The sequence below is a fragment of the Chelmon rostratus genome, chromosome 20, assembly GCF_017976325.1.
Source record: "Chelmon rostratus isolate fCheRos1 chromosome 20, fCheRos1.pri, whole genome shotgun sequence".
NCBI classification, from domain to species: Eukaryota; Metazoa; Chordata; class Actinopteri; order Chaetodontiformes; family Chaetodontidae; genus Chelmon; species Chelmon rostratus.
Genome location: NC_055677.1, coordinates 5,342,836 through 5,367,842, shown reverse-complemented (window position 1 = coordinate 5,367,842; position 25,007 = coordinate 5,342,836). Strand labels below are relative to the sequence as shown.

The 25,007-nt window shown below is 42.5% G+C and overlaps 1 protein-coding gene across 3 annotated transcripts in view; it reads left to right on the top strand.

The window, feature by feature from the left end:
• Positions 1–25,007, top strand: part of LOC121623681 (rho GTPase-activating protein 21) — an 84,467-nt gene that overhangs the window by 35,233 nt on the left and 24,227 nt on the right. For 2 of the 3 annotated variants that reach the window (XM_041961051.1, XM_041961050.1), the window contains exons 1-4: positions 4,566–4,969; positions 10,145–10,333; positions 14,572–14,593; positions 24,613–24,705. In XM_041961051.1, coding sequence (XP_041816985.1) covers positions 4,658–4,969; positions 10,145–10,333; positions 14,572–14,593; positions 24,613–24,705 — 616 coding nt within the window. In that variant the 5' untranslated portion in view covers positions 4,566–4,657. Of the gene's footprint in view, positions 1–4,565; positions 4,970–10,144; positions 10,334–14,571; positions 14,594–24,612; positions 24,706–25,007 lie in introns of those variants that run through there. The other variant, XM_041961054.1, reaches the window with a different exon arrangement.

Below are 25,007 nucleotides of genomic sequence, written 5' to 3'. Positions count from 1 at the left end.
ATGCAATTTCAGCTTAAAGACTCACAAGTGGTCTTAAAAACCCCTCGCCAGTCTCTAAAAAGCTTGTCGATTTCTCCATCCTTGTCTTCATTTCACCACAGCCGCAGTCTGGATGTTGTCTTTGGCCGTGCATGTGATGTTGTGTGAAGCCACAAGGCCATTTGCAGAATTATCAGCAGGGGGACTCCAAGACCGAATTGCACTGTGTTAGGTCCGACCGCGAGTGGTAGCGGTGCAGAGAGAGCGACAAAGACCTCTACACGTTACAACACATACATCAGTAAACCCTCTGTCTGTTGCTCAGTTATTCATAGCGCCGCCCTCCACACCCGCTGGTAGAATCTCACAGGCGTCTCTGGCCATGCTCGAGTTGATCTTATCAATTGGTCCTCTGCTGCTACTATTTGTTATTGCTGCTTTTCTGGGATGGACAGCGTTTCGTACAATTTACACCTCTGTGTGATCTCATAAATTTCTTCAAAGCATTTTTCTAGCTGGTGTTAAAGAGCCATGGCCAGTTTATTATGTGTTTGAACATGGCCGTCATCCCACTAACCTGCTGTTGTTTTTCTCTATTTCATCAAAGCAAACTGAATACATTTGGATTTTGCGCTGTTGGAAAGCTAGAACAAGCACTGTTAGGAGTGTTGTATTAAAAAAAAAAACACATGCAAGCAGATTAATACACCTTTGTTTCCACTTGTTTCCACATGTGCATCTCGGTTGGCCAAATCACAAATCGGATAGCAGTCCGTATTGTTTTTAAAGGCAACATGCAGATCAGGGTCTGCCCTCCTCCAGTCCAAAGAGTGGTGATAATGCTAACTGCTAAAAAGAACAGAGCACTACCTCAGATAAACACTTATTTATGGCCATATGTGTTGAAATTACTGGAGCAGATATCACTTGAGACTGAGAGAACAGTCGCTTCAATGAAGGCTAAGTTCAGTCGCTTTTATCACGGGCAGACAATGGATTTATTATAAGAACTGCATATGATCTCCAAACACTGCTCACTGATGTAGTCGCACTTGGCAGGACTAAAGACTACATATAAATCTTGCAGAGGTGGATGCATGTACATTTACACAAGACATATTAGATGAGGAAGTATAAACTGAGTCATAGTTAGTACAGTATGAGTAAAAGCATCATAGGCACGCCATCTGATACAGTATATATAGCCCTTGGTAATAATGTGTTCAAGTAATGAATATTCCCATGACACGTCTCTGTAAACAAAATCCTTACATTGTTTGCAGTAATTCATTAAACAGCACGAACATGACTCCTCTGCTTACTTTACTCTGCAGCTACAATACCTGACATGACCGGAATTATCCTTAAAGCCGTGTGAATTCTGCCCAGACATTAAAACGCGATCCAGCTTCCCCACTTGTAAGGCAAACTGCTAAATCCAGAACAAACACATAAATCCTTCCCTCGCTCTGTATTTGCACATCGAGCCGCAGCATGTCCTTCCTCAGCGTTAACAACGTGTGACAAACCCGCAGGATCGACATGGATGGAAATCACCTCCTCTGCGCCCTGAGACACGCTGATCTATACATAAACACGTACACAGAGACGCACACAGACCATGAAGTCACACGAGCGCCCACGGAGAACACCCCGGTCCGGTGGTCGACATTGTTGTGGTCTGGTTTGTTGCCACGACAACTGCATAATATTTCTGTGCGGCATGTCTAGTTTTTGTGTCTGCATGGCACCAAATCCACTTCCTAGCCAACAGGAATTCCATTCAGGGATCTTTTTTCCCCCCCTTATCATGTGTTTTAGATTTAGAGGAACTTAGAGACGATATATGATGTGGCCTAAAACCCTATCACAATCTGAAATGTAGTAGTGAAGGTAAGAAGTGACTTGCTGGAAATTGTACCTCTAATGCTTTGTAAAAATGCCAACAGCACATATTTTCATAAATTCACTAATATTGATGCTACAGACTGTTCGGATCTTAAATATAACCATTCCTGTGAGACCTGATCCTTGTTTTGGCTTCCTCAAGTCAAGTGTCTCAACTGGCTGCGTTTGGCGACTTCTATTCCTGCTGTCTTTTCCATACAGAATACCACACACTATATTGAGCCGAGTGAATGTGGTAACAAGATGCTCATAACAAAACGCTGAGAGGGAACATTCCACGACTGGGTTCCTGATGTTGTTTTCATGGTCGCCGCTGTCTCGGATGGCAAATATTCCTTAGAGTCAAAATAGACTGGTGTTTACGTTTTCGCCGTTTAGCAGACGCTCTCATCCAGAGCAACTCTACAAACCACGCCGGCTGCCGACGGGCGCACATAGTGGACAATCTTGTGCAACTAATAACTCACCCTGGAGACTAAAGACGGGTCCTGAAGCAACGTTACATGGTCTTATTCAACATTTAGCAACAGGCCATATCCGAGCACGGAGTCCTGGTGTTGCTGATGGAGCAGCACGGAAGCTCGAGAGAGAACTGAGATGAAAACGTGATTAAATATTAAATTGATGTTTTGGCCCTGCTCTCTACTGGAGAGATTTACTAAAAGGTATCAGGGCCTGCTCCCAAGCATCTCACTGCTCCTAAAATACAGGCAGTTGCCGGGCCTCCGTGGGGTTCGTTCACCTCGAAGGGCTGAGGAGGTATTCCCTTGTGGCGTGGCTGACCTCTTATGTAATAGCACAAAGCGAGTGTGAGCGGAGTATTGGCGGGAGCAGGTGGTGGAGTTTAGATTTACATGTCCGCTTAGTGTCTAATTTAGAGCATTTTTTCCCGAGTGAGGAGGAAGGGCTGAACTGGCATGATCCTGGCGAGCTATTGTGGGACAATTATCTCTGGGTTTGTGACAGTGGTCTAAATTGGTCCCTGTTGTTCCTGTTTGCATCTGCACGCAGTCAACATAGTCAGAGATGTCAAGGCCTGTTTGTAACAGACGTCTGTTGTAAAATAGTGAAGCTAGATGATCCTTGATGATGCTTCTTTATCTGAAATCTTTATCGAATCCCTTATTGATCCCTGATCACAACATTTTCACAACATTCACTTTCTTCTGCTAATCCTGCCTGTGTGGTGATAATAGTGTAGCGTAGCACAGATGTGCACATGTCCCGTAGAAAAACATTTAGGTATACTGCCGGTGTTTCCACCCTTACTTCAAATGATGATTTTTCAGACATTACAGCTAGATATGGTTGTCTTCATGAAATGAAGTCCTGCTTTGGACTGTTTCTTCCTGTCCACCTACTTGTTTCAAGTTTCCAGCTACGCAGCCTCATGAGTTTCTCAGTGTGTGAGAAAACCAGGCCAGCATCGATAACAGGAATTGATGAGCCGGGGGCCGTACAATTCAGATGGATCAGGCTATTTGGAACCATTTCTCAATGGTTCTGGTTCTCGATTCCCACCCCTACATATAGTAGTATAAGTTGCTGTAAATTTGGTTGGAAAGTCACATTAGTATGTCTAGTATGTTTTTGCAACTTCTTTACTGGTTTGCAAATCTCTGTCATCTGATCTGTGTAGTATATCAGCAAACAGCAACCTGCTTAAGCCTGTTTTTATCATTGTAACCTTTCACATGGGGTGTCTTAATTGTGTTAGTTAAGATAGACTTTACACTAAATATTGTAAAAATTAGCTAAAAGCCTAACCAGGGAATGCAAATTAGCTTTACCTAGACAACCTATGAACATTACATCTGTTGTATTTCTCATCCTTATGTACGGTGTTTACTGTATGGTCCTTGTTAGATAAACAAATATGTACATACACAGGAGTCATTGCATGTTTATGCAACTCCTGTTAGTCTCTCTGACCACCGAGTCTGCCACCCAGGCATTAGGTCTTTGTAGTTGCCAGATGAGCTGCAGGCATGCAGGTGGGTGGGTCGGCTGTACGATTTTGTGCCTTTATAGTTTTTACAGAATCCATGTGCTTCCTTATCTGTATTAGCCCCACTTGACTTCCTCCGCTGGCTGTGAAAACAGTCCAAGTTATTCATGTCTCCTGGCAGATAGCAACTCTGTACATCCTGTGCTTCCTAAAACTTTTTGAATTTTCCTCATGTTTAAATTACCTTTGACTTGTGTGCGCGTCTTGTCTTCTCCTTTCATTTGTTCTCATGATTTATTGATTAGCCTCGATACGTGAGCCTGTTAGCGTGCTGGCGAGCTAAAAGTTTTAAAGGTTGGCAACAGGAGAGGTGAGTTAGTGAGAGAGAGAGAGATGGAGGAGAAAGGAAGAGAATTCACTTCTGGCCGCCTGGTGTGTGTGTGCATGTGAATGTGTGTGTGTGTGTGTGTGTGTGTGTGTGTGTGTGCATACTTCAGAGGGAGTTTTGTGTGGTGAGTGGGTGGGTGCGTCAGTCAGTCGGCCCGGGCTCTCTGCAGTGCACTCAGCCGCTGTGCTCTCCTCTCGGCTGAGTGGAAACATCATGTGTCTGTGGGACGCCCAGAGAAACAGCCCTGTTTCTCCAGACTGAGACCAGAATAGACAGTCAAAGTCGGGCTGAGGAAGAGGGTGCAACATGGACTCGAGTAGAAACTTGAAGTCGGCTTTCTAGAAGAAAAGAGGAACCAAGAGACACAGAAACCGGAGCATTTTTGAGGATAGTTTCCTGCCACTTGGTCGTATCACGTCAGACCTGGCTATGCCATGCTGGCCCAGAGGAACGGGCTACCTCCAGGCTGCAAGCCGGTTCCTCTGAAGGACCACCCAGACCTGCGGGATGTTGACGTGAACGCTGAAGGCTGCTGCTCCCTCTCTCCTTCCCCGTCATCTGGAGGCTGTCCCTGGGCTCGGCTGGCCGGGGTGGACGGCTGCCTGTCAGAGCCGTACTGTCTTTGGTTCCAGCTTTTGGCCCGAGCCTACTGGGGAGAGGTGGAACTGGGGCTCACCAGCCCCAACCGCAGCGTGTCCTGGGCTCGGCTCAGGGAAGCCTCCAGGAAGAACTGTGTCCGATCTCGGGTAAGGACCGTCATGCTTGAGAAAGATGGAGAGCATCCTTGTGAAGTGAGATTTTGAGGAGATTCTGAGGCTTTCAGGAAAACGGGCTGAAGTCTGCGTTTAGGCGATATCAGTCTCTGGCAGAGGCATATAGGTTTACATAGGAAGAATTTGAGAGGGGGGAGAGGTTAGGGGCGGCTACACTTTGTTGTGCTGTCTGAGGAATTTTGTGTGCGTCATCCTGCTCTCCAGCGACGGGGTAGTCCTGTTTCATTGACCGATATCTGTTGTAATCAGAGTGTGTCCTTGTGTTTTGGTTTCAGGTTTCGTTTATTGTTGGTCCCTTGGTAGCTTCAGTGTGACACGTTGCTGTAAGCTGTCAAAGGAAGACGTTGTTTATTTTCCAGCTGTGCATATTTGACATAAAAATATCCAGCCATTACTTATTACACATTATGCACAGATGGTTAATTGAATGAAGTCATTGTTCAGTTCATGGACCAAATTAGTTACTTGAAGCATATTTTCCAACAGTATTGTGAATAAGGGTGACTAATGTGAAGGTCTGTGGTCAGAGAGGGAGAGAAGCTTGGAAAGAAAAGGCGAGGAGTGAAAGCAGCAGATCCATGAGGTAAGAAGAGTCAGGGGTGACTCACAGACTTAAAAAAAAAAAAAAAAGCTGAGTCCACAAGTAATGCCATTCAAATTCCTCATCTCATATACATAAAGAAGTCGGGACAGGCATGCAAATGCAGCATCCCGCAGGCCTCTGCACCATATGGCAGCACCCAGATCAAACCCTCAGTGTGCACATAATGGCGACTGTTTTGACGAACAGACTGCACGCATAATTGAGTCGTATTTATCAGGTAATTGTCTGAGCTCGTTTGGAGCACATTTACAGTTTTCTGCCTTTTGACTATGACTCTCTTTTACCTTCAGCAGCTGCAGTTTCCCTGCTGCGGCTTCTCCTGCTGTATAATTCAACATGTTATATATAGAGAGAGAGATGGAAAGTGTGTGTGTGTGAGTGTGTGCACCTCAGCCACGGAGCATTTGAAGCAAACGGCTCAGCTATTGCATAATACAACAGCAAATTTTAAGCATGAAATCAAAACAAACAGCGTCAGCCCTCCTCTCCTCTCTCAGCTACACTGTGGACTGTGGCTCGCTTCCAGCTCGACTCCACTTGGGTATTGGTGGTGATTTCACCAGTCATACCATAAGGCCCACACCCATCCCACTCTCCAGAGGCCCCTACATCTGCTGCTCCCAGACAGGCGGAGGAGAGGTGCGGATAGAGAAGCCAGAGGGGCGAGTGGGGAGAATGTCTTTGTTTTGGATCCACACCTAAGATGTATTTTGGTAGGAGAAGAGCCTGTGGAGAGATCTGGGTCGAGGCTGAAACTCTTGGCAGGCTCTCGTAGCCCGGAGTCGGTATGGTAGTGTTAGCAATAACCACTAACGCACGCCCTGTGGTGCAGCGGTTCAGCTCCATCATTACTTTGATGATGGATGTGACAGAAGTCTTACTGCTCAGACAGCTCACAGCAGGAGGAGAGGTCAGAGTGTTTCTCAGTGATGGTGCAAGATGGAGTCGTTGTGATTAGGAGAATATCGAATATTTCCTGCTCTGTGTTTGTGGTAGGGCTGAGTGATATGCAGAAACGTTCGGATTGTGATTATTTTGACAGACACTGCGATACGAGCCACGGTTTTAGTCGGAATGGTCATTTTTTTAAATAGTTTTCCCCCAGAAAAAAAAAAATCTTAAAGTGATGATCATGTGATTTTTGCTTGGCATGTAACAACCATATTCCCTAACATCTGGAGGACATGATTTGTAGGCTGGACCATAATTCTTCATTTAAAATGATATGTTGTGACACATTTTACCTTCATCAATAATTTGCAGCACCTGTGATTCAGATATTACCCTGGGCCATACTGCAATTTCGACAATGTTTAGATTAATTGTTAAACTCTAGTTTATGATAATGAAAAATCTGGGTTGGAAAGTTCTTAAAAAGAGAGAAAGAAGAGTTGACTGGAGCTGAAGTCCTGGATAATATATTCTGAGAGCAGCGTTGTCTTCTTGTATGTTTCTATTGCAACACTTAAAAGAATACGGACCCTTAAAGAAAATGTTTATTTGTACTGTAGGGCTGCGACTATCAATCATTTCCCTTATCAAGTAATCTGCCAATTATTTTCTTGATAGATTAATCACGTTTGGTCTCTAAAATCACAGTTTCCCAGAGCCCACTGTGACATATTACAGTTGATTGATTTGTCAAACCAACAGTCAAAACAAAAGGAAATTTAGGTTGCAATAATTTTCAAGAATGAAAAGCATCAAGTCATAAACAGTACTTTGCTTTGACGTTCTAGCTTGAAATTTTTTCTGTTAAACAATGAATACATCAATGAGTTATTAACTTTAGCTTTACTGGTCGAGTTGGATCTGTTTGCATGCACGTGTTCTTTAAAAATGTTTTGGATAAAATTAATTGAGTCACAAAAATCACAGAACTGAAATAGTCTATTAGTCATTAATCAACAGAATTAATTGGTAACTACTTTAGTTTTTTGGGTTTTTTTAAGCAAAAATCTTCACTGGCAGCAGCTTCCAAATGTGAATACTTGCAGTTTTCTTTTAGTTTTCTATGATAATAAACTGACTTTGTTTGATGTTTTGGACAAAGCATGACATTTGATGATGATCACGTTGGCCCCTGGGAAGCAGTGATGCATGTTTTTCACTATTCTTCTATCATTTTTTAGAACGTTTTCTCTGTGAATCAGTAATGAAAGTTGTTATGGAGCTTTTCATCACAACCCAGCCTCTTAGATAAGATCTAATACGTGCCCACCCATACTGCATTTGTGTACATGCTTTTCTGTGTGTTTTCTCAAGTCTTCTAACATCATCGTTGGGAAACGAGCGTCACGAACGTACACAAGAGTGACTCACTAGTCTGATACTAGTCCCCTCATAAACATATCTTTGTTACAGATCATTTAAAATCAGCCATTTGCTGCTGATGCGGAGCATGTGTTGTGTTATGTAGGCATGAATGTAAAGTTACGCAAGCTGAGAGCTGCCAGCATTAAAGGTTGTTTTTATCCTGTGTTAGTCACAGTAGGAATGTAGAAGATAAGTCTGTCATCATGTAAACACGCCAAATAGCCCTGCAAAGCCCCAAATGTGCAGTAACTAAAGCCATATGTATGGGCGTGTGGAGCTCAGGCCAGAACAAATGTGGCTTAAATGACAACCCAGATTATGCTGACAGATACTGTGATCACCGACATTAACACAACTTAGCAACAAAATCATTTGGCTGTTGTTTTTGACCTCTGTCACCACCATTTTAACAGTTTTCATGGAACAATACTGTGGATCAGCTCAGTGAAATGACTTTTTTTGTATTAAAAACAGCACAGTTGAACCATAATGAACCAACAATGTGGTGGAGTTGTTTGAGTTGAGATATATGTAGAGTATGTTGTTTCAGAAGGGTAATGACTTCTCAAAGATATTCGACAATGACGATCAATAACTTTGATCTCTGCTCAAGCTTTCGCTGTGGGCCCGTTTTGGCAGCCTCTGTCTTGGATTGGAAAGTGTGTGTGTGTCTGTGTGGATTAGATATGTTGCCTCCAGGTGCTGCCGCCTTCATCAGACAAATTTGACTGATTGTCCCATTCATGTGATCAGGTTCCCTAAATGCAGCCAACCACGGGTGACATCTTGTCCATCAACTCTCATCACGTGATAAATGAATCTAACACCGACTACCACGACAGACCTACACAATACTGACCTTTCTGACATCTCACTTTGAAATCACCCACAGTGATAGCATCAATGTGTCATAGTGTTTGTTATGACAGGCAGGTTGCAATCTAAAATCGATATGTAATGTAAACATGAATTTATCCATTATTGCTTAACGCAGTAAGGCCCTACAACCTTAAAGCAATAAATCCTCTTATTTACTCTCTCTTCTTATTCCCAAAAGTGTAAACCTTGATGAAATGACACCTTGTTAGTGAGTAGAAACAACATGACCCAGCCTGACAACTGTGACAAATCACCAACAGGGGATTTCCTGTGTTTTTGGATGAAGTTGATTAATACGATCTATGCTTGGCCATGGGCTGTTTCATCTGTGAAAACACACTTTTCTTTGTTTAAGCAAAACCACTTTTCTTACACAATAACCAGGGGTGAAATGAATGGAGTGACTGTACTGTTGTTCTCAGCAGTCAACACGTGGAAATGGCAGTTTTACTCTCAGTGTTTCATTGTTTTCACGACCACATTTGATGTATTTGTTGGGGGACGGCGCACCAGTGCCAACCTGGGCTGTCAAGACCTCTTGGGTCCCAAGATAGATTTTGAGGGAGGTGGTGATGATTTAAGGGGAAAGACAGAGAATTTCTGACTGCTACACAAGAATATCTGTTGTTTTCTGTACTTTTATTTATTTATTTTTTTTTAATTTTAACTGCATTTCACCCATCACTGATTTACTGAAACACACACATGCACATGCAACATGCAGTGAGACACACAGGAGCAGTGGGCTCACTGCATGTTGCGACCCTCCGGTAACACCCTCCGGTAACAAGCCGCTTCTCCAACCTCTAGGCCATGGCTGCCCCCATTTTTATCAATGTTTTTTTGTTAAATACGTGATGCATTTGTGTGATAATGTGATAAAAGTCCTTTAAATTGAAATACAGCCACTGATCTGAAGTTTTTTTTTGCACCCGTGGGCATGCGTTAAGAGTTAGATGAGACAACCAATACAACACTGTATGCTTAATACAAAGCTACAGTCAGCAGCTAGTAACTTAGCTTAGCATAAAGACTGGAAACAGGAGGAAAAGCTAGCCTGGCTATGTTGAAATGTAACAAAGCTGCCTATCAGCACCTCTAAAAATCATTAATTAAGTTGTATCTCATTTATTTAATCTGTACACAAGTGTTTTAAAAAACAAAACTGATTCCCTGGTTTCTCAGTCTATGCTAAGCTAAGCTAACAGGCTTCTAGTAGCCGATATCAACAAACAGACATGAGAGTGGTTCTCATCTAACTGTCAACAAAACAGCAAATAAGCACATTTCCACGTTGTCCACGCTCTGATTATCAACCCTGACGTTCCTGTTTCTTTGTCCTCCTTCAGGCCAAGCAGAAGGATGGGCGCGATCAGAGCGAGGCGTCGGCCGCCGCTTCTCCAGGGCCAGAGGAGGAGCCTTTTTCCTGGCCGGGGCCCAAGACGCTTCACCTGCGCCGAACCTCCCAGGGCTTCGGCTTCACGCTGCGACACTTCATCGTCTACCCGCCCGAGTCTGCCGTCCACAACTCTCTGAAGGTGACAGAACGTCGTCTCTTACCACTCTGACGACCTAAATAAGACAAAACAAAACAACCTACACGCCATCTAATGCAATTTAGAGCTGGAAGGTTTTTGAAATAAGCAAGAAATTCTGACAGCTGGATAAAGAGAATATACTGACATCTCCAAAGTAAATAAACCTTTGTTGTGATGTCAGCCTCAGGCCAGGAGGATGATCTGAAATGAAAATCATGAAAATCTTTGCTAAAAGAGACATTATATCAGAAACAGATGAAATAATCTCACACAACAGGCAGTTTTTTCATTTTTTTTTTTTAGGAAATAAAACTTGATTTTGATGTACAGTTTAAGGAAAAGTAGATTTTTAGGACTGAAAAGCTTTACTTCACAGCTGATCCATACCTCTGTAGCAGCTGTACTATAGTTAGTGCTGTGAATGCTGCAATCCAACAATATTAAAAGGTGTAAGAGGTGTTCCAAAATGTGATTTTAACTTTCCCACTGTGTCACTTTTGTTACTTTGAAATTATAACTACCAGTCAGTGTTGCAAATTGTTATCATAAAATTTGGCTTTTTTAAGTGTCTGCAGTGATTATCGAACATCTGATTGGTGTGACACAAAGAGGAAAACATAATCAGATGCTATTTTAATATAGCTTCAAACAAACTCCATACCACAGTTTTTAGTGCTGTTGTGACACTAGAGATGTGTCTCAGACCCATACGATTGAGGACTTAGCTTACAGTATGTAGTTACTATCATAGCATACTGCTTTTGCTGAGCTGTTTGACCACTGGTTATAATTTTTTCCAGCTGTGAAGAGCAGCTCACTCTCCATTGTCCTTTAAACCCTTAATGTTAGTAAACACAAAAACAAGGGTCTCTCCTAAATAATGCAATAATTGTAGGTCCACGTTCAGTCTTGGTCGTCGTTGCCATGGAGAATCAGAGCGGTAGTGAATCAGAAGGCTTCATTGTTGCAGCTGGGGACAAAACATGGTGCCACAGTTGCTGAATTCATCCCAAATTGACCCAGAATGCAAAAAAGTGAAGCAGGTTGTGTTTTCAGCAGCTTCTGCCCACCATTAGCAGCACACGTTAACATAAACTTTGCATTTTGGGAGTTGTGTTTAACTTAACTTTAGTACTGCATAGAGTTTCGTGCTGATCCAAGTCATAAATGTGTTGTATAACTGTGAGTCATATAACATTGTCAAAATACAAAATATGAATGGGACTTTCACTTCCAGACCCGGGGAAGCCTGAAATAGCTTCTCCCACTTCATATCTCTATTCACTCTGTCATGGCAGCAACAATTAGTCAATTAGTGGATCGACAGGAACTGGCAACTATTTTGATAATTGATTAATGGTTTTAAGTCATGTTTCAAGCAAAAAAGCCAACATTTTTAGTTCCAACTTGTAAATTGTGGGAATTTGCTGCTTTTCTTCATCTTATCTCAGCAAATTGAATATCATTGGGGTTTCTGGATGGCTGGACAAGAGAAGACATTTTATTTTAATTTCTGACTTTTTTTCTGGCATTTTAGAACAAAATTATGTCCATCAACAGATGCTTCATTTTGTCACTTTAATGTGAACATACTACATAACCTGCTAGTATTAGTGCTGTATGTTGCATGGAATAGGGATGAAGCTTAGGTTATCTGAATTTTAGCTAATGTAGATGCGGCACAAGCACTTGGAAATATGATCAATATTTAAGCTCCTTAAGATGTTATTGAATTTTTTAAACTGTTGAGTCATCATCACAGACACCAGGCTAAAGAGCAGTAATGTTGCAGTGAACCGTTATAATATTAATATGCACATGTAGTGTCAGTAATGCACCGACAGCCTCTCTCTGACTTGTATCATCCCACCTGGGAAGTCTGCCAGCCGTCCTCTGGATAACATCAGTACCAATCTGCCCTTTTTGTATTAATCCTGACGTTACAGCACATCCGGCTCCTAATGGGCACAGACTAACACAGACTAAAGGGCTTTGGGTAAATACGACAGGGCTTCTTTAATGGGAAAATGTGCTGGTGTTTCGAGTCAGCTCTCTCAAAGCTTATCATGGCCTCCTGACTATTAGTTTTTGTAAGTGATAATTCAGGATAAGTTGGGTTTACTTTTCTCTGAAGTGTATTTTGACAACCTCTTCAGTTTGCACAGAAGGATTTCCTACAACGTTAGCATAGTGCTTTCTGTTTATAGCTTTTGGCTTTGCCTCTGCATGTCGAAAGAGAAACTGTGGCACGACAGTTAGGATTTTTAGACATTTGTGTAATCGAAAGGATAGACAGTTTGTCCCAGAGCTTTTCTTAGCGTTCACGGATTCTTGCTATAACTTAATAAAGGAATAAGAAGGTTGTGTGGACTAAAATTCATCTTACATTAGCAAATTTGTCCTCTAAAAAGCAGGAACTCTGGTCTAGATGCATGCCATGCAAAATTAAGGCAGTAAATTCATCTTCAAAGACAGAATTCAGCCTTTAGTCTCCTGCAAAAGCAGTTGGCAGTATTCTCATTTATTTGTGTAATTAAGTCTTCGACGTTGATTTATGGAATTACAGGACTGAAACAAGTTGTCGCTCAGCAGAAATGTGTTCGTCTTTTAGCTGACTGCCTTGAGGCTGCTTGGGCGTTCTTATCGTAAGATGTGATTCCGGGAAATACTCAAACCACAACCTTCAATTTCAATCCGTCAGGTCACACTCACTGTAAACCGCAACCAGTTCTCCCATTACGTAACCCGAGGTAGGGAGGGTAAAAAAAAAAAAGAAAAATCCTCATCCTCGTACATTCATCACATTTCATTGTAATTACTTTTAGGGTCTTGGATTGGAGCTCTTGATTAAGCGCAGTTTGAGGATATTGGGGTTAGCTTGAAGAGGGTCAGGCCGTCTTAAGGAAAGCCTTGGGAGAGCAGGGGGTCTTAAAGGCTGCATGAAGAACATATGTCACTGAGGGGAGGTGGATTAAAGCAGGAGTGTGTGGATTTTAACCGAAGCTCGGAGGGAAATTAAGGTTTTATGTGTTGAGGAAATGGAAAAACACAAACATGGCTATGAAGTGGCTTATTTGTCAGAGAGATCGCTCCAAATCGTCTTGTCCCTGTTTTAATTATGTTGCTGTGTTAAATGATAATGAACACTCCTTTTTTTCTCTGTGGATCATCACTTCCCACAGAGTCCCTCTAGGGCTATAACTAACCATTAGTTTGATTAACAATTAATCGTTTAATTGTTGCTCTGATGAATCGTTTAATTGTTTTAGCCACTTGGGGGCAGCGGCAACAAATTGTAAATACAACACTGACATATCATCACCTTGTCACTCACAAATACGTCCACAACATTATCATACATTTGGAGTCATGTTTGTGTCCTCCTGATGAATGTGAGTCCAATATTCATTGTCTTTTAACTCTGTTTTTGGTCTCCACCAACTCATTAGGAGATTATCTGACTGTTTAGCTGCTAAATGCTTCACTATGATCGCTAACTGTGACAAGAATGGATCAAAACAGTGAGCTGAAACTCATTGTAAAGCTCCATAAAGCTGCAGATTCAGTTGATAATTCAAGAGCCATGCCCTTTCACTTTATTCCGTTGTTGTTATAGAAATATTGAATATAGCCTATTGATTGTATACTGTAGTTGTTGTGGGCATGATAATCATACTAATAATGGTTGTTGTTACGATTCACCACGTTGCTGTAGTGATGTGTGTAGAGTTGAGTGTAGGAATTGGCCTGAATTTGGAAAGTCATATTTCTTCTTATTCTTTCTTTTCTCACTCTTTTCTTCTTGTTTTTACTCACATTTTGAGTGTTTCTTTTGTTTATTGTCATGAAACAAAAAAAGAATAATTTGGCAAAGAATAGTCTAAAGATTCAAGCACAAGTTCCCAGAGTCCAAGGAGACATTTTCAACTTGCTTGTTTCAGTCAAAAACTGATAATTAATCAATCATAAAACTTGTTGTGCATTTACTTTACTTACTTTGCGATAAGCAGATTGGGAGTGGAGTGAGGTATTGTATTTGTATTTACCATATGATAGACAATAAAGCAGTCTTTCAGCATGTGTTTACATGAGATATTCAAGTTAACTCTGATGCAGCTGCCTTTGAATACACTGATGCATAACACTGATAAAGAAATAACTCCTAAAAAGTGAAACTCTGAAATGAAATTAAATCACCACAAATCATCTGACTTTTACTTTGTCTCTTTTTCTTCCAGGATGAAGAGAACGGCAGCCGAGGTAAGTGTTAAAAAATGACCTTTTTATTTTAACATTACTGCTTCTTCAGAGACGGGCTCTGCGATCTGGGACCTCAGGTGTTGCAATAAGAATAGAAGAGAAACCATTTACTCTCAGATATTCTTCATTAATATCTCAGAATAGGGATCAAATTAGGATTGACAGTCCATTACTCTAATGTATTCTCACTCTCTATAGATTGAAATAGATGCATTTTGGTGCTTCTTCCTGCCAGTGTCTAAATATTTCATTAACTTTGGCGATTCATTTCCTTTAATAGCTTTATAAATGCATTGATTCGGCTCAGGAACCGTGTTAAAGTCAGAATAAACAACATGTTGCAGGTGAGGCTGTCCTTTGTGCAGGCTGTCAGGCAGACACTGTTTAAAGCTTTAGTCCTTCAGAGTGGCAGTCAGAGCTGTGCTGTTCGCTTGGCAAGGCCTCAGCATTCCTCAGAGCATCCAGCTCGTCCTTCCAGTCCCTCAGTATTCAGCTCACGTCTGCAGCCCAGCATGAATGCAGGAGGATTTCTCTGCTGCGCCTCATCAGAAGCCTTCTCAAACAGCCCTGCAGCTCATGTCTGTGCGGCATAGAAGAGCATGAAGCACGTGATGGGCTCCAAAAACCACGCCTGAAAACCAAACAGCAACAGCGCGGTCTTAAAGAAATAATCCTGTGCATTTAATTTAAACCCACGTTTTGTGTTTTCAAGTGATGTAACACAAAAGGGATGTTTCATATACCCCCGTTTGTTTATCTAAGCTCAGTGTTCGGTAGATCTTACTTTTTAAAAACAAACTCATAACTTCTCTGGCAGGAGAACCACGTTTTTTTTTTTTTTTTTTCTGCCTGTAATAAATAAAGAGAGAATATAATCAACATAAGCTGTTTTGTTTGGCTTGTAATGAACCTAAAGCCCTACCAGGTGTGATTCAGTGAATTGTTACGGCATTAGTGTGCAGTGAAAGTGAAGGGGAAGGCTAGAGGGGGGGGAGCGCAGCACTTTGGGATAATTCCGACTCTTAAACGGCTCTCGACGGGAAATTGAGAGATTCCTGTAAGTGTCCCTCATCATCCGCCTTGGCCCTTGGTGTCACATTCCTTATACAGCCCCCTCCTCACCCATTTTAACCCCTCCACATTCGCCCGCCTCATTCAGCACAGGCTTCAAAACATTAAACAACACACGCACACACACCCTGCTGTGTCAAGAGGACACCCTGCAGGGAATCTGCACATTCTTACACTTTTATGAACTTGAATTCCTTTGTAGGACGCTACCTGAAAGAAGTCACATAAAAACCCACGTGTGACTGCGCCATTAAATGATCGTGGTCAGTGCATGAGAGCCATTCATTGCTAAGCTCAATAGATGGTGAATAATGATCCTCGCCTGGAGAGCCCCCTCCCTGCTGCCACAGGAAGTCACTTGGCTCGCTTCCAGCTGCCCGTAAATCCCTCTTTGCCTCTCAGCGGTGGTGATGACGCTGACAGGTAATAGGGCGTCCGAAAGTAGTATCAGGAACGACAGGAATTTCTCTGCAAAACCACAGCTGATAGCAATGAGGGCAGCAAAATTAATCAAGAATGCACATTTAAAATAGGACTAAGAATCAAATGATGCTGTTATTGTAAATGTTCAGTGTCCCATTAGGGTTTGGGAAAGTTATTTCACATCTTAAAATAAATAAACATTTAGAAACCGGATGAATTATCTATAAAATGCACCACTTAAGAGCTGAAAACAGGGTGAAAAGTGACATACAGAAACTGGACATAGAGCTGGATTTCAGGATGTCGAAATGGTCAATTTTTAACAAGTGTAGTCGTACTTTTGATGAAATTGTGCATATCTAACAAAAACAAAAATCTGCAGCCAGCTGAAGCTCAGGTTGGAGCAGGTTGGCCATTGATTAAAGGTTTTCTTTTCAATCACCAGCTGCAGCCTCTTATGCACAAATGATCAAGTTTGTCCCTTTCCCTGAACTCAGATTTCACTCACCACTCGCTCCAAAGGAAGAAAAAAAGCTGCGCTGTATTTTAATTTTAGCTTAAAAATAGTAGCCAGACTAATTTGCAAATAAAATGTGAGCTTGGCAGATTCTTCTGGTTCCTTCCCAGACCACTTCAAACACATCATTTCATGTCATTTAAAAAAACCACAGACTTAGTGATTCTTTCTTATAACAGACCATAGGCAGTTAATTGGAAACGGTTTATCTCTTCTTAATAGAAATCGCTCCGCTGACATGCTCTGGTTCACAACAGCACGTCAGCTGAGATTGGAAACTGCATATGACAAAACTGTCTCACCACAAGGTCCAATAAGTGGCTGTTCTGGAGCTTTGGATCATATTCTGTTACAGTTGAAACTCTTCCTCTGCAGGTGGAGGTGTTGTGGAATTGTTGATGGTTGCATTTCCCATTCCTGAAGGATTGTTTGTCCATGTTGGCTCAAAAAAAAAATGAGATTGAAAGTTCATCCTTGACCTTCTCACATCTCAGCTTCAATAGCTCCGTGTTACGCAGCCAGAGACCGAGAGAGCCGCCAACCAGCGCAGTGAAAAAAGAGATTTGACGTGTGTTTTCACTTATAGACATTTGTCACGTCTTACTCATGCCTGTACAAATTGTTGCTATGTTACAACCGAACACACTGCTGCTCACGATCGCAGCGGACGGCATACGCCCTCAACCATCATGGAAGAACCATGTGAACACGCAGGGTCTCACGTAGACCCAGACGGATAATGACATCCTATGTGCGTGGTTGTTTTGATAGTTTCTAAAGAGTTGCATTCTGCAGCCTTCTCTGAGTCGGGCCTGTGATGTTCGCTGCAGCCTCCGGGCCTCCCCTGCGAGCTCCGCTGCAGTTTATTTGCTTGAGTCCGGGCCAGTGTGTGATGAGGCTGTTGGTGTTTGGAGGTGGGGGGGGCTCTGACCGCATGTTGACTAGCTGGGTGTTGCCGCTGGAAACACTTCAGACCTCCAGAAAACTCACACAGACAGACAGACAGACCCACACACACTGACGTAGATACACAGATAAACAAACGTAAACATACAGTATGGAGGCGCATGGTGGAAACGTGGAACCGGAGGGATGATCGAGTATGGATCTGTTTATTTCCTTTCACAGCGGCCGTCTGCATACCAAGCTGCTGTTATCCCAAATCTTCCCCTCTATCTCACTTCCTCTCTTCTTCCCTCCCTCCTCTGCTTGCGTCTCACCCTTTCCTGTATCTCTCTCTCTCTCTTCAGCTGTATATTTTAGCAAGTTTTTGAAGGGTGAAATCCGAATGAGGCGTTTTGTGCTATGCTTATGAAGCTGCGCTACCTCGGCGCAGCAAGAGGAGCAACTGAAAAAAAAGTTCTCCATCTGTTCAAATATTTGTTTTCTCATTCAACGTGAAACTCTTTTCTCCGCAGATACCAGCTTTATTTCGTTCTTTCTGTCAGATTTTGGTTTGTTCCCACAAAGTCTGCTGCAGCACAAGCAAGCAGAATTCCCCAGTATCCTCCAGTGGGCTCTTTAATGCTCCACCTTCTTTAACAAAGCTGTGTCCAAAGTGTTGTCTTTCTCCTCTTTTCTCCCTCTCTCTGCTGCTAATTCTTCTAAGTCTAAGTCTTCTAAGTCTTTCCCGGTCTACATCTTCCCCAGTTTTGTTGCCATTAAGGCTTTACACTGAACTCCCCAAATCTAGATTAAGTTAAATGTGGATTATTGCGAGTAGATTTCCCGAGCAATGTTTTGTACACAGAGTAATTGTACCACTGACAGTTTGTCATGTCATACACCCACCGACACTGAAGTTGTTTCACATTAAGACTAAAGTCGTGGCTGCTTTTTTAGGCAAATATCCAATCACAACTGACCCTCCCCCTCGCATGGCACATATGCAGCTTGCAGTGATAACTGGGCCAGATTTACCACTCAAAAATCCTCAGTAATTTTATAAATGAAAGGTCAGACAGAGATAGATAAAAGCAGTTTCCTTGTTTCTGGTTGCAAAACGTCAGTTTCGCTGAAATCTGTTGGAGCTGTCTCGCTAATTAAGCTAACTTCAGCGCCATGAGTTGGTTGAAAACAACGTCCCTGACTGACTGATGAATTAATGGCTTGTTTTTGATGTGTGCTCTTTCCCTTGAAAGGCTCAGTCGTTCACGAACGAGGATGGAGCGAGGTTCACCGCGTTGTGAACACATGATTGTATAAAGGATGTTGTTCAGGGGCTCAGGAACACTTTGTGAAGCCGTTGTTTGAGTAGCGTCCCACCTTTTTGGAATCAGGGTTGTAGCTGATGTCACTTTCAGGGTTATGAGAGAAAAGGCTTTTAGGATGAGCTCTGAGACGTGCTTGGCAAACCCAACACTCTCTGATGAAATGGGCTTCTGCTAACCTTTGTCTAAACTCTGATAAAGTAGCATTCAGGACCGTCTCCCACACACTGGGGAAACACTACAGAGTGAATGTGCTACTGCGAACAAGGCTTTTTAACCTGTAACCCCACAGACTAATGTTGTTAATAAAGGGTAAATAGCCGAACATGCTAAAGAATGCAGCTGACGGAGCAGATAAACACTCAATTGAATCCATTCCTTTCATTTTTGCTCTTGTGTTGTTGGTTTTTGGAAACAGACACCACCCTCCACACTCTATCACAGCCAGTTGGCTCATTTAACACATTTCTTGAAGCAAGACAGTATTTTAGGCTAAAATCACCCCATCTGTTTCCAGATGTTTGTCACTTGTTCCCTCAGTTGAACTTAAACTCCCTTGGTAGATAGTTTGGCTTGTTTTACAAAACGAAAACAAAACACTGAATCAACTTTTTTTTTTTTTTTTCTCGTGTGGTCAGAGCAATGTCAGTGCATATCCTCTTTCCCCTGGGTGGATTTTGGTATTTGGAATTCCTAGAAGAAAAAGCGATGGAAAATACACCACCACCTTCCTGTGTGTGGTGGAAAAAACACCAGGTGTGTGTGTGTGAGAGTCAGTTGTGATGAACAGACAGATGTAGCAGCGGTGTTGGGAATGTGTTTCTACATCGGCATGTCTCTCCCAGGTTAGGAATGTTGCAGTCGAGGAAGTGGCTTATTTTGAAATGATTGCAGACCTCCAGGAGTTCAGCCCCGCTAGCTGCTACATTTCGCTGTTGGTTGTACACTTTGCATCCATGTTGTCTTCACGCAGATGTATCAGTGGTGTGTACAGCGGGCAGACATTTGCTTTACATGAGTTTTCAGTTTCAGGTCATTTGGAAACAGTTTCACAAAAAAATGCCTTTAGCCCATGGCGTGGCTACAGGACGTAGCCAATAAATAAAGGTTCAGTGTTTTGTTGCTGGTTTATCTTCTCAATTGTTAAAATGTCAGATTCAGTGAATGTAAATCACCTAATGCAGTTATCAGATTTTTATACAGGCCTCTAAAAGAAAGAATTCATTCCCGGCCTCAAAACTGCACCATCAGCCTATATTCCTCCTTTTCTTTATGTAGCTACAGTTTAGAACATGCTATGTTTAAATAATCGTTACAGTCGTATTTACTCGCATGCAAGGATTGAACCCCTGACTTGGCAGTATCAGTGATGACAGGGCCTTTACGGTGTATTGACATTCCCTCCCTCAGTGCGTGCTGAGGTTTCTGATATGAATCTGAGGCTGTTTGCAGAGTGCAGAGATTAGTGAAATGAGACCTGTCCATCTGAGACTGGCACCGACAAGTCTTTTTCTCCATCTGACAAACTCTGTTGACGCAGTTTGTAAGGATGTGGGTTTATTAAGTATTCCACGGAGGTCAGGACTTGGCTACACAGGTGTTTTAGCAGAGTTTAAGCTTTCAAAGTAGAGTTGTGTTTGGACTAGTTTGTGTGTGAACTGAACCGAGTGTTTCTTCGTGGGAATGGGAGAAACAAAGGCGGAATTACAGTATTTATTTTCATGGTGGCTTCATCTGCTGTCTTTGAGTAGAAGTTAGAGAATATAGCACGCTGTGCTTTTGAAGGAAGTTGGAGTTTATGTATTTATGTGAAGTGTGCTTGTGCTTTGACCTTCCCACACTATGGGGGAATACATTATGCCAGGATTATGTGCCTCCCATTTTCATATTTCTCTGCTGACATAGATAGCCATCTAAACACATACAGGGTCCTCCTCCTTCTCCTCCTTCTCCTCTTCCTCGCAGTATCAGACCAAAGAAGCAACACACCCACGTAGGTTTTTGTATATTGTGTGAACTCGTGCATTAGTATTTTGGTGTTTGTCAATGTGAGAATGACACAAATGTACAGAACAGCGTGTTGGTGGAGAGGTATTACACCAGGGTTAATGCAGTGAGCGGGCAGCGGGCCCAGCCCTCTGAAGAATAACATTATCTAACCCAAAACAACGGGGGAGCGGGGAGCTGGCCGACACAACCGGGCCCAGCTGTGCAGCCAGGGACCCCAGCCAAAAACCCGAGCTGAGGCCAGAGAGCAGCTCTGACACCCAGCCAATGGATGGCCATAGACTGTGCACTGCTAGATCGGACCAGATCCGGTTGCATTAGACCTGAAGTAAGGGAAATAAATGCTTTATATATAATTTGAATGCACTTCACATAGAGATGCTTTCCTGTGTTTGAAAAAGGGTAGCTGAGGTTATTCAGCTCTCAGCTGTGTTCTCGACCAGCCAAAGTCAGTTTGAGGCTGCTGATGTATTTCATTAATCCACACAGTAGTTTATGCTTCGGTAAGACAGTTGGGAGCATTAAAAATATCCAAAGCTTTAGATTTCCACATTTAATCCTGTTCATCCAGCTGCGGGGCATGGAAACTTCCAGAATCCAATTTGTGCTGCAGAGTTGGAGCTCAGGATTGGGAATTTGCCTCGTACAGAGAGAGAGGGAGGGGGGAGGGAGGAGGGGGGTGAGGTGGAGGCAGCGTTTGTTGACATCTGTACCTCCACCTCGGGTCAGCCGTGTCCTACATTGTGTCAATGACGTTACACATTAATGCATCAGTGCGCTTTTGTCATCATGCTCGCCATGCTGCAGCACTTAAATCTTTCATATGTTTTTCTCATCCAGTAAGATCATAACCAGCAAGAAAGAACATGAATGGAAATATGTGTTGCCTTAAATAATTGTGCACTGTTCCTCACTGAGAAAGAGGAGTCATTTTATGTGCTGCACTGCCTTCTACTGGCTCAGAAACAAGCCTACAACTGTTGTCAACACCCCAGTCAGAATGTGTAGTGTACAACCCTGATTCCAAAGAGGTTGGGACGCTGTGTAAAACATAAATAATGCAAAATGTGATCACTTACATTTTTTTTTTACATTTACGCAATTGAAAACAACACAAACACAACATATGTAATGTTTGACCTCATCAGCTTCATTGATTTTTGTAAATATATGCTTACTTTGAATCTGATGCAGCAACATGTTTCAAACAGGTTGGGACAGGAGCAACTAAAGACTGGGAAAGTTGTGGAACGCTCCAAAAACACCTGTTTGGATCATTCCACAGGTCAACAGGTTGATTTGATACAGGTGATAGCATCATGATTGGGTATGAAAGGGGCATCCTGGAAAGGCTCAGTCGTTCAAAAGGGAGGATGGAGCGAGGTTCAACACTTTGTGAACACATGATTGGCTAAAGGAGATTAATACATGGACTCAGGAACACTTTGTAAAACATAGTTTGTTTGCATTCTGTTTTTATTTACTTTTATACAGCCTCCCAACTTGAGTAGGTTAGAAATACACTGGAAAAGCGCACACTGGCCACAGCGGGATCAACCTGTGACTTTACATTTTGTAGAAATATCTTTCCAGTGAAAGTTTTGGTGATGATTGCACCTCTGTCTCGTGATGTTGTTGTTCTTAGATGTTGTTGGAAAGTTCATCTCTGAACCAGAAGTCATTTGCAGTAACATTTTCAGCCACAGGAGGGAGACAGCAGTTTACTGACAAATGCATTCACCATTACTGTCATCACAAAAGGAAAAAAGGACATCGAAGGTGACATGATTACATTACAACAGCCCGAACTGGAAACATTTTCTTCTCCAAAAATATACAGATGCAAGCTGACATTACTTCAGGTTTGGATTCCTACTTGATTAAACTGATGATTAAAAAAACTCTACCCCCCTCCTCACCTTTGAAGCTGCTCCTGAGCAACACTTTAAACCCACATCTGCTCCAGTCCAGCTGTTCAGGGCTCTGATTGCACTGAGCACCCCGGGATCTTAACCGCATGTATCTGCCGCTGTGCACATGTGAAGCAGGGCACTCGTGAAGAGAGCATGTATACTCAGTCGGCGTTCCCTCAGGAAAGAGCAGTGCGATGCTCTGATGTTGCACTTCCTCAAAGCCTGTGGGCTCAGAGAGGCAGCTGAGGCCAACTGAGATTGAGGCTAATGGCTCAGAGAGAGACGACTGTGTTGTTATCACATACACATGCACATTAACACATCTTATACATGCATTTTAAGTAATTTATTAGTGACTTTTCTTTAGTCTTAATTAGTTTGACTTCCCCCACTGGCTTGCCTCATGCACATCACACGACATGGCGTGCAGTCTCGTCCGCTGCCATGTGAAACCAAACTCCCTCGTGGCTTGCTCGCACGCGTCCTCGTCAGCATACGCTGACCTCTCCTCACTGTCCTGTTCTGCAGTTCAGGACACATCTGACAGCGGAGTAGAGTCAATGCGTGGATGAGCTGAGGGACAGTGGATGTGATGGCATGAGGAAATGTGCTTGGGGTATAAAGGAAGAGGAAGAATGAGTTTCGCTGTGTGTTGTTTCATAACGGCTTGTCTCAAATTACCGATGCCATTGAGGAAGAGTGTGTGCATTTTAGTTCAGAATGATGCTGATGAAAATGAGAATGATGAGAATGAGCCTCTACACAACAGTGATGAACTGAATCTTTTTCTCATTGTACAGTCAGTTGAATATCATTAGGTTTTTTACTAGCTTCTTACAAGTGACCATTGAAGTCAAAGGAGATAATGGAGAAGCAATTAAGAATAAGTGTTAAGCTCAAGATGAGTTGGTAGGCCCATGAAGTCAGACATGAGTGGATAGGAAATTGGAAGTTTGTTATTTGTTCATAGACCATTTATAGTTGACAGATTAATTGATGACGAACATAACTGAGTCGGGTGTTGGTCAAACTCAGGCACAATGTGGAAAGATCCAACAGGAGATAGGGGTATTTTACGATATGTTTCCTTCAGATATGTTGAAATGGTGATAATACAAAGAATTTATTTTGGTTTCAGTGTCAGAACGAATGTGTTCTTTCACCAGACTAACTCACATGAAGAAAAGTTTTATACTTTTTGTCAGAGAGGCTTAATTATTGCTTTATCTTGCTTGTTCCAACATTCAGGAGGAAAATTCACGTCCTCGTTAGTCTTTTACGATGATTTTTGATATTGATTAATCTGCTGACTAATTCTCAGTTCATCATTTCATGTTTTGCTCAGAAATGTCAGCAAATTCTGGAAAATGTCCCAAAATAATGTCCTCGGAAAGCTTGTTTGGTCTGAACCCGGATATTCAGTTGATTATTATATAAGACAAAAGAAAAGCAACACATCCTCGCAGCCGTGAAAAATACAGTAATTACTTCAAAACAAATCAATTATCAACATAACTGCAGTTAAATTTTCTGTTGATTGAATCATTTCAGCTGTTTCCTGTAGATAAAACATAAACAGAGCGTCATATTTTGCCAACAATCACCCATTTTATTCCACTTTACAACCAGCAAACCTTTGGCATTTGCACTGTTCGATTAAGTGATGGAAACCAGTGTCCTCGGACACTCGGCCCACAATTCAGAAGTGGAAGAAACCCTGAAGAACAGCAGATAATATGTGAAGTGATGCCACAGTGTTGCTGCAGTTGAATTTTCCAGTTCCAATGCAATGTGGCCTAATTCTGCTTCTGCTGCTGCTGCTCTTCCTCGCCGTGTGACCAATCGCCTCGGTGCATGTGCTCTCTCTCTCGTTGCCAGGGAGACAGAGGAACCGTCTGGAGCCAATGGACACCATTTTCGTCAAGCAAGTGAAGGAGGGAGGCCCCGCCCACGGAGCTGGACTCTGTACAGGTACACACACAAACACGCTCATAAGGCTCCGAGGAGATCATAGCACTCCTTCTGATAACCAGCAGATCTCATGATTAACTCTGCCTGTCTCACATCTGACCTCAAAGCGGCGTTTGATGCCAAGATTTCTTCACGTTCGTACTGTATTCCACTTCCTTGTAACCCGCCAGGCAAAACAGATACGAGTTACAAAATAACAGATGGCTCCTTTGTGGGAGGTTGAACAAAGTGTAATATGCACACTGTTATTCCGACCGTCCCTTGATTCTTTCTCTCGCTTTCTGTTTTCGCTTATTAATGCG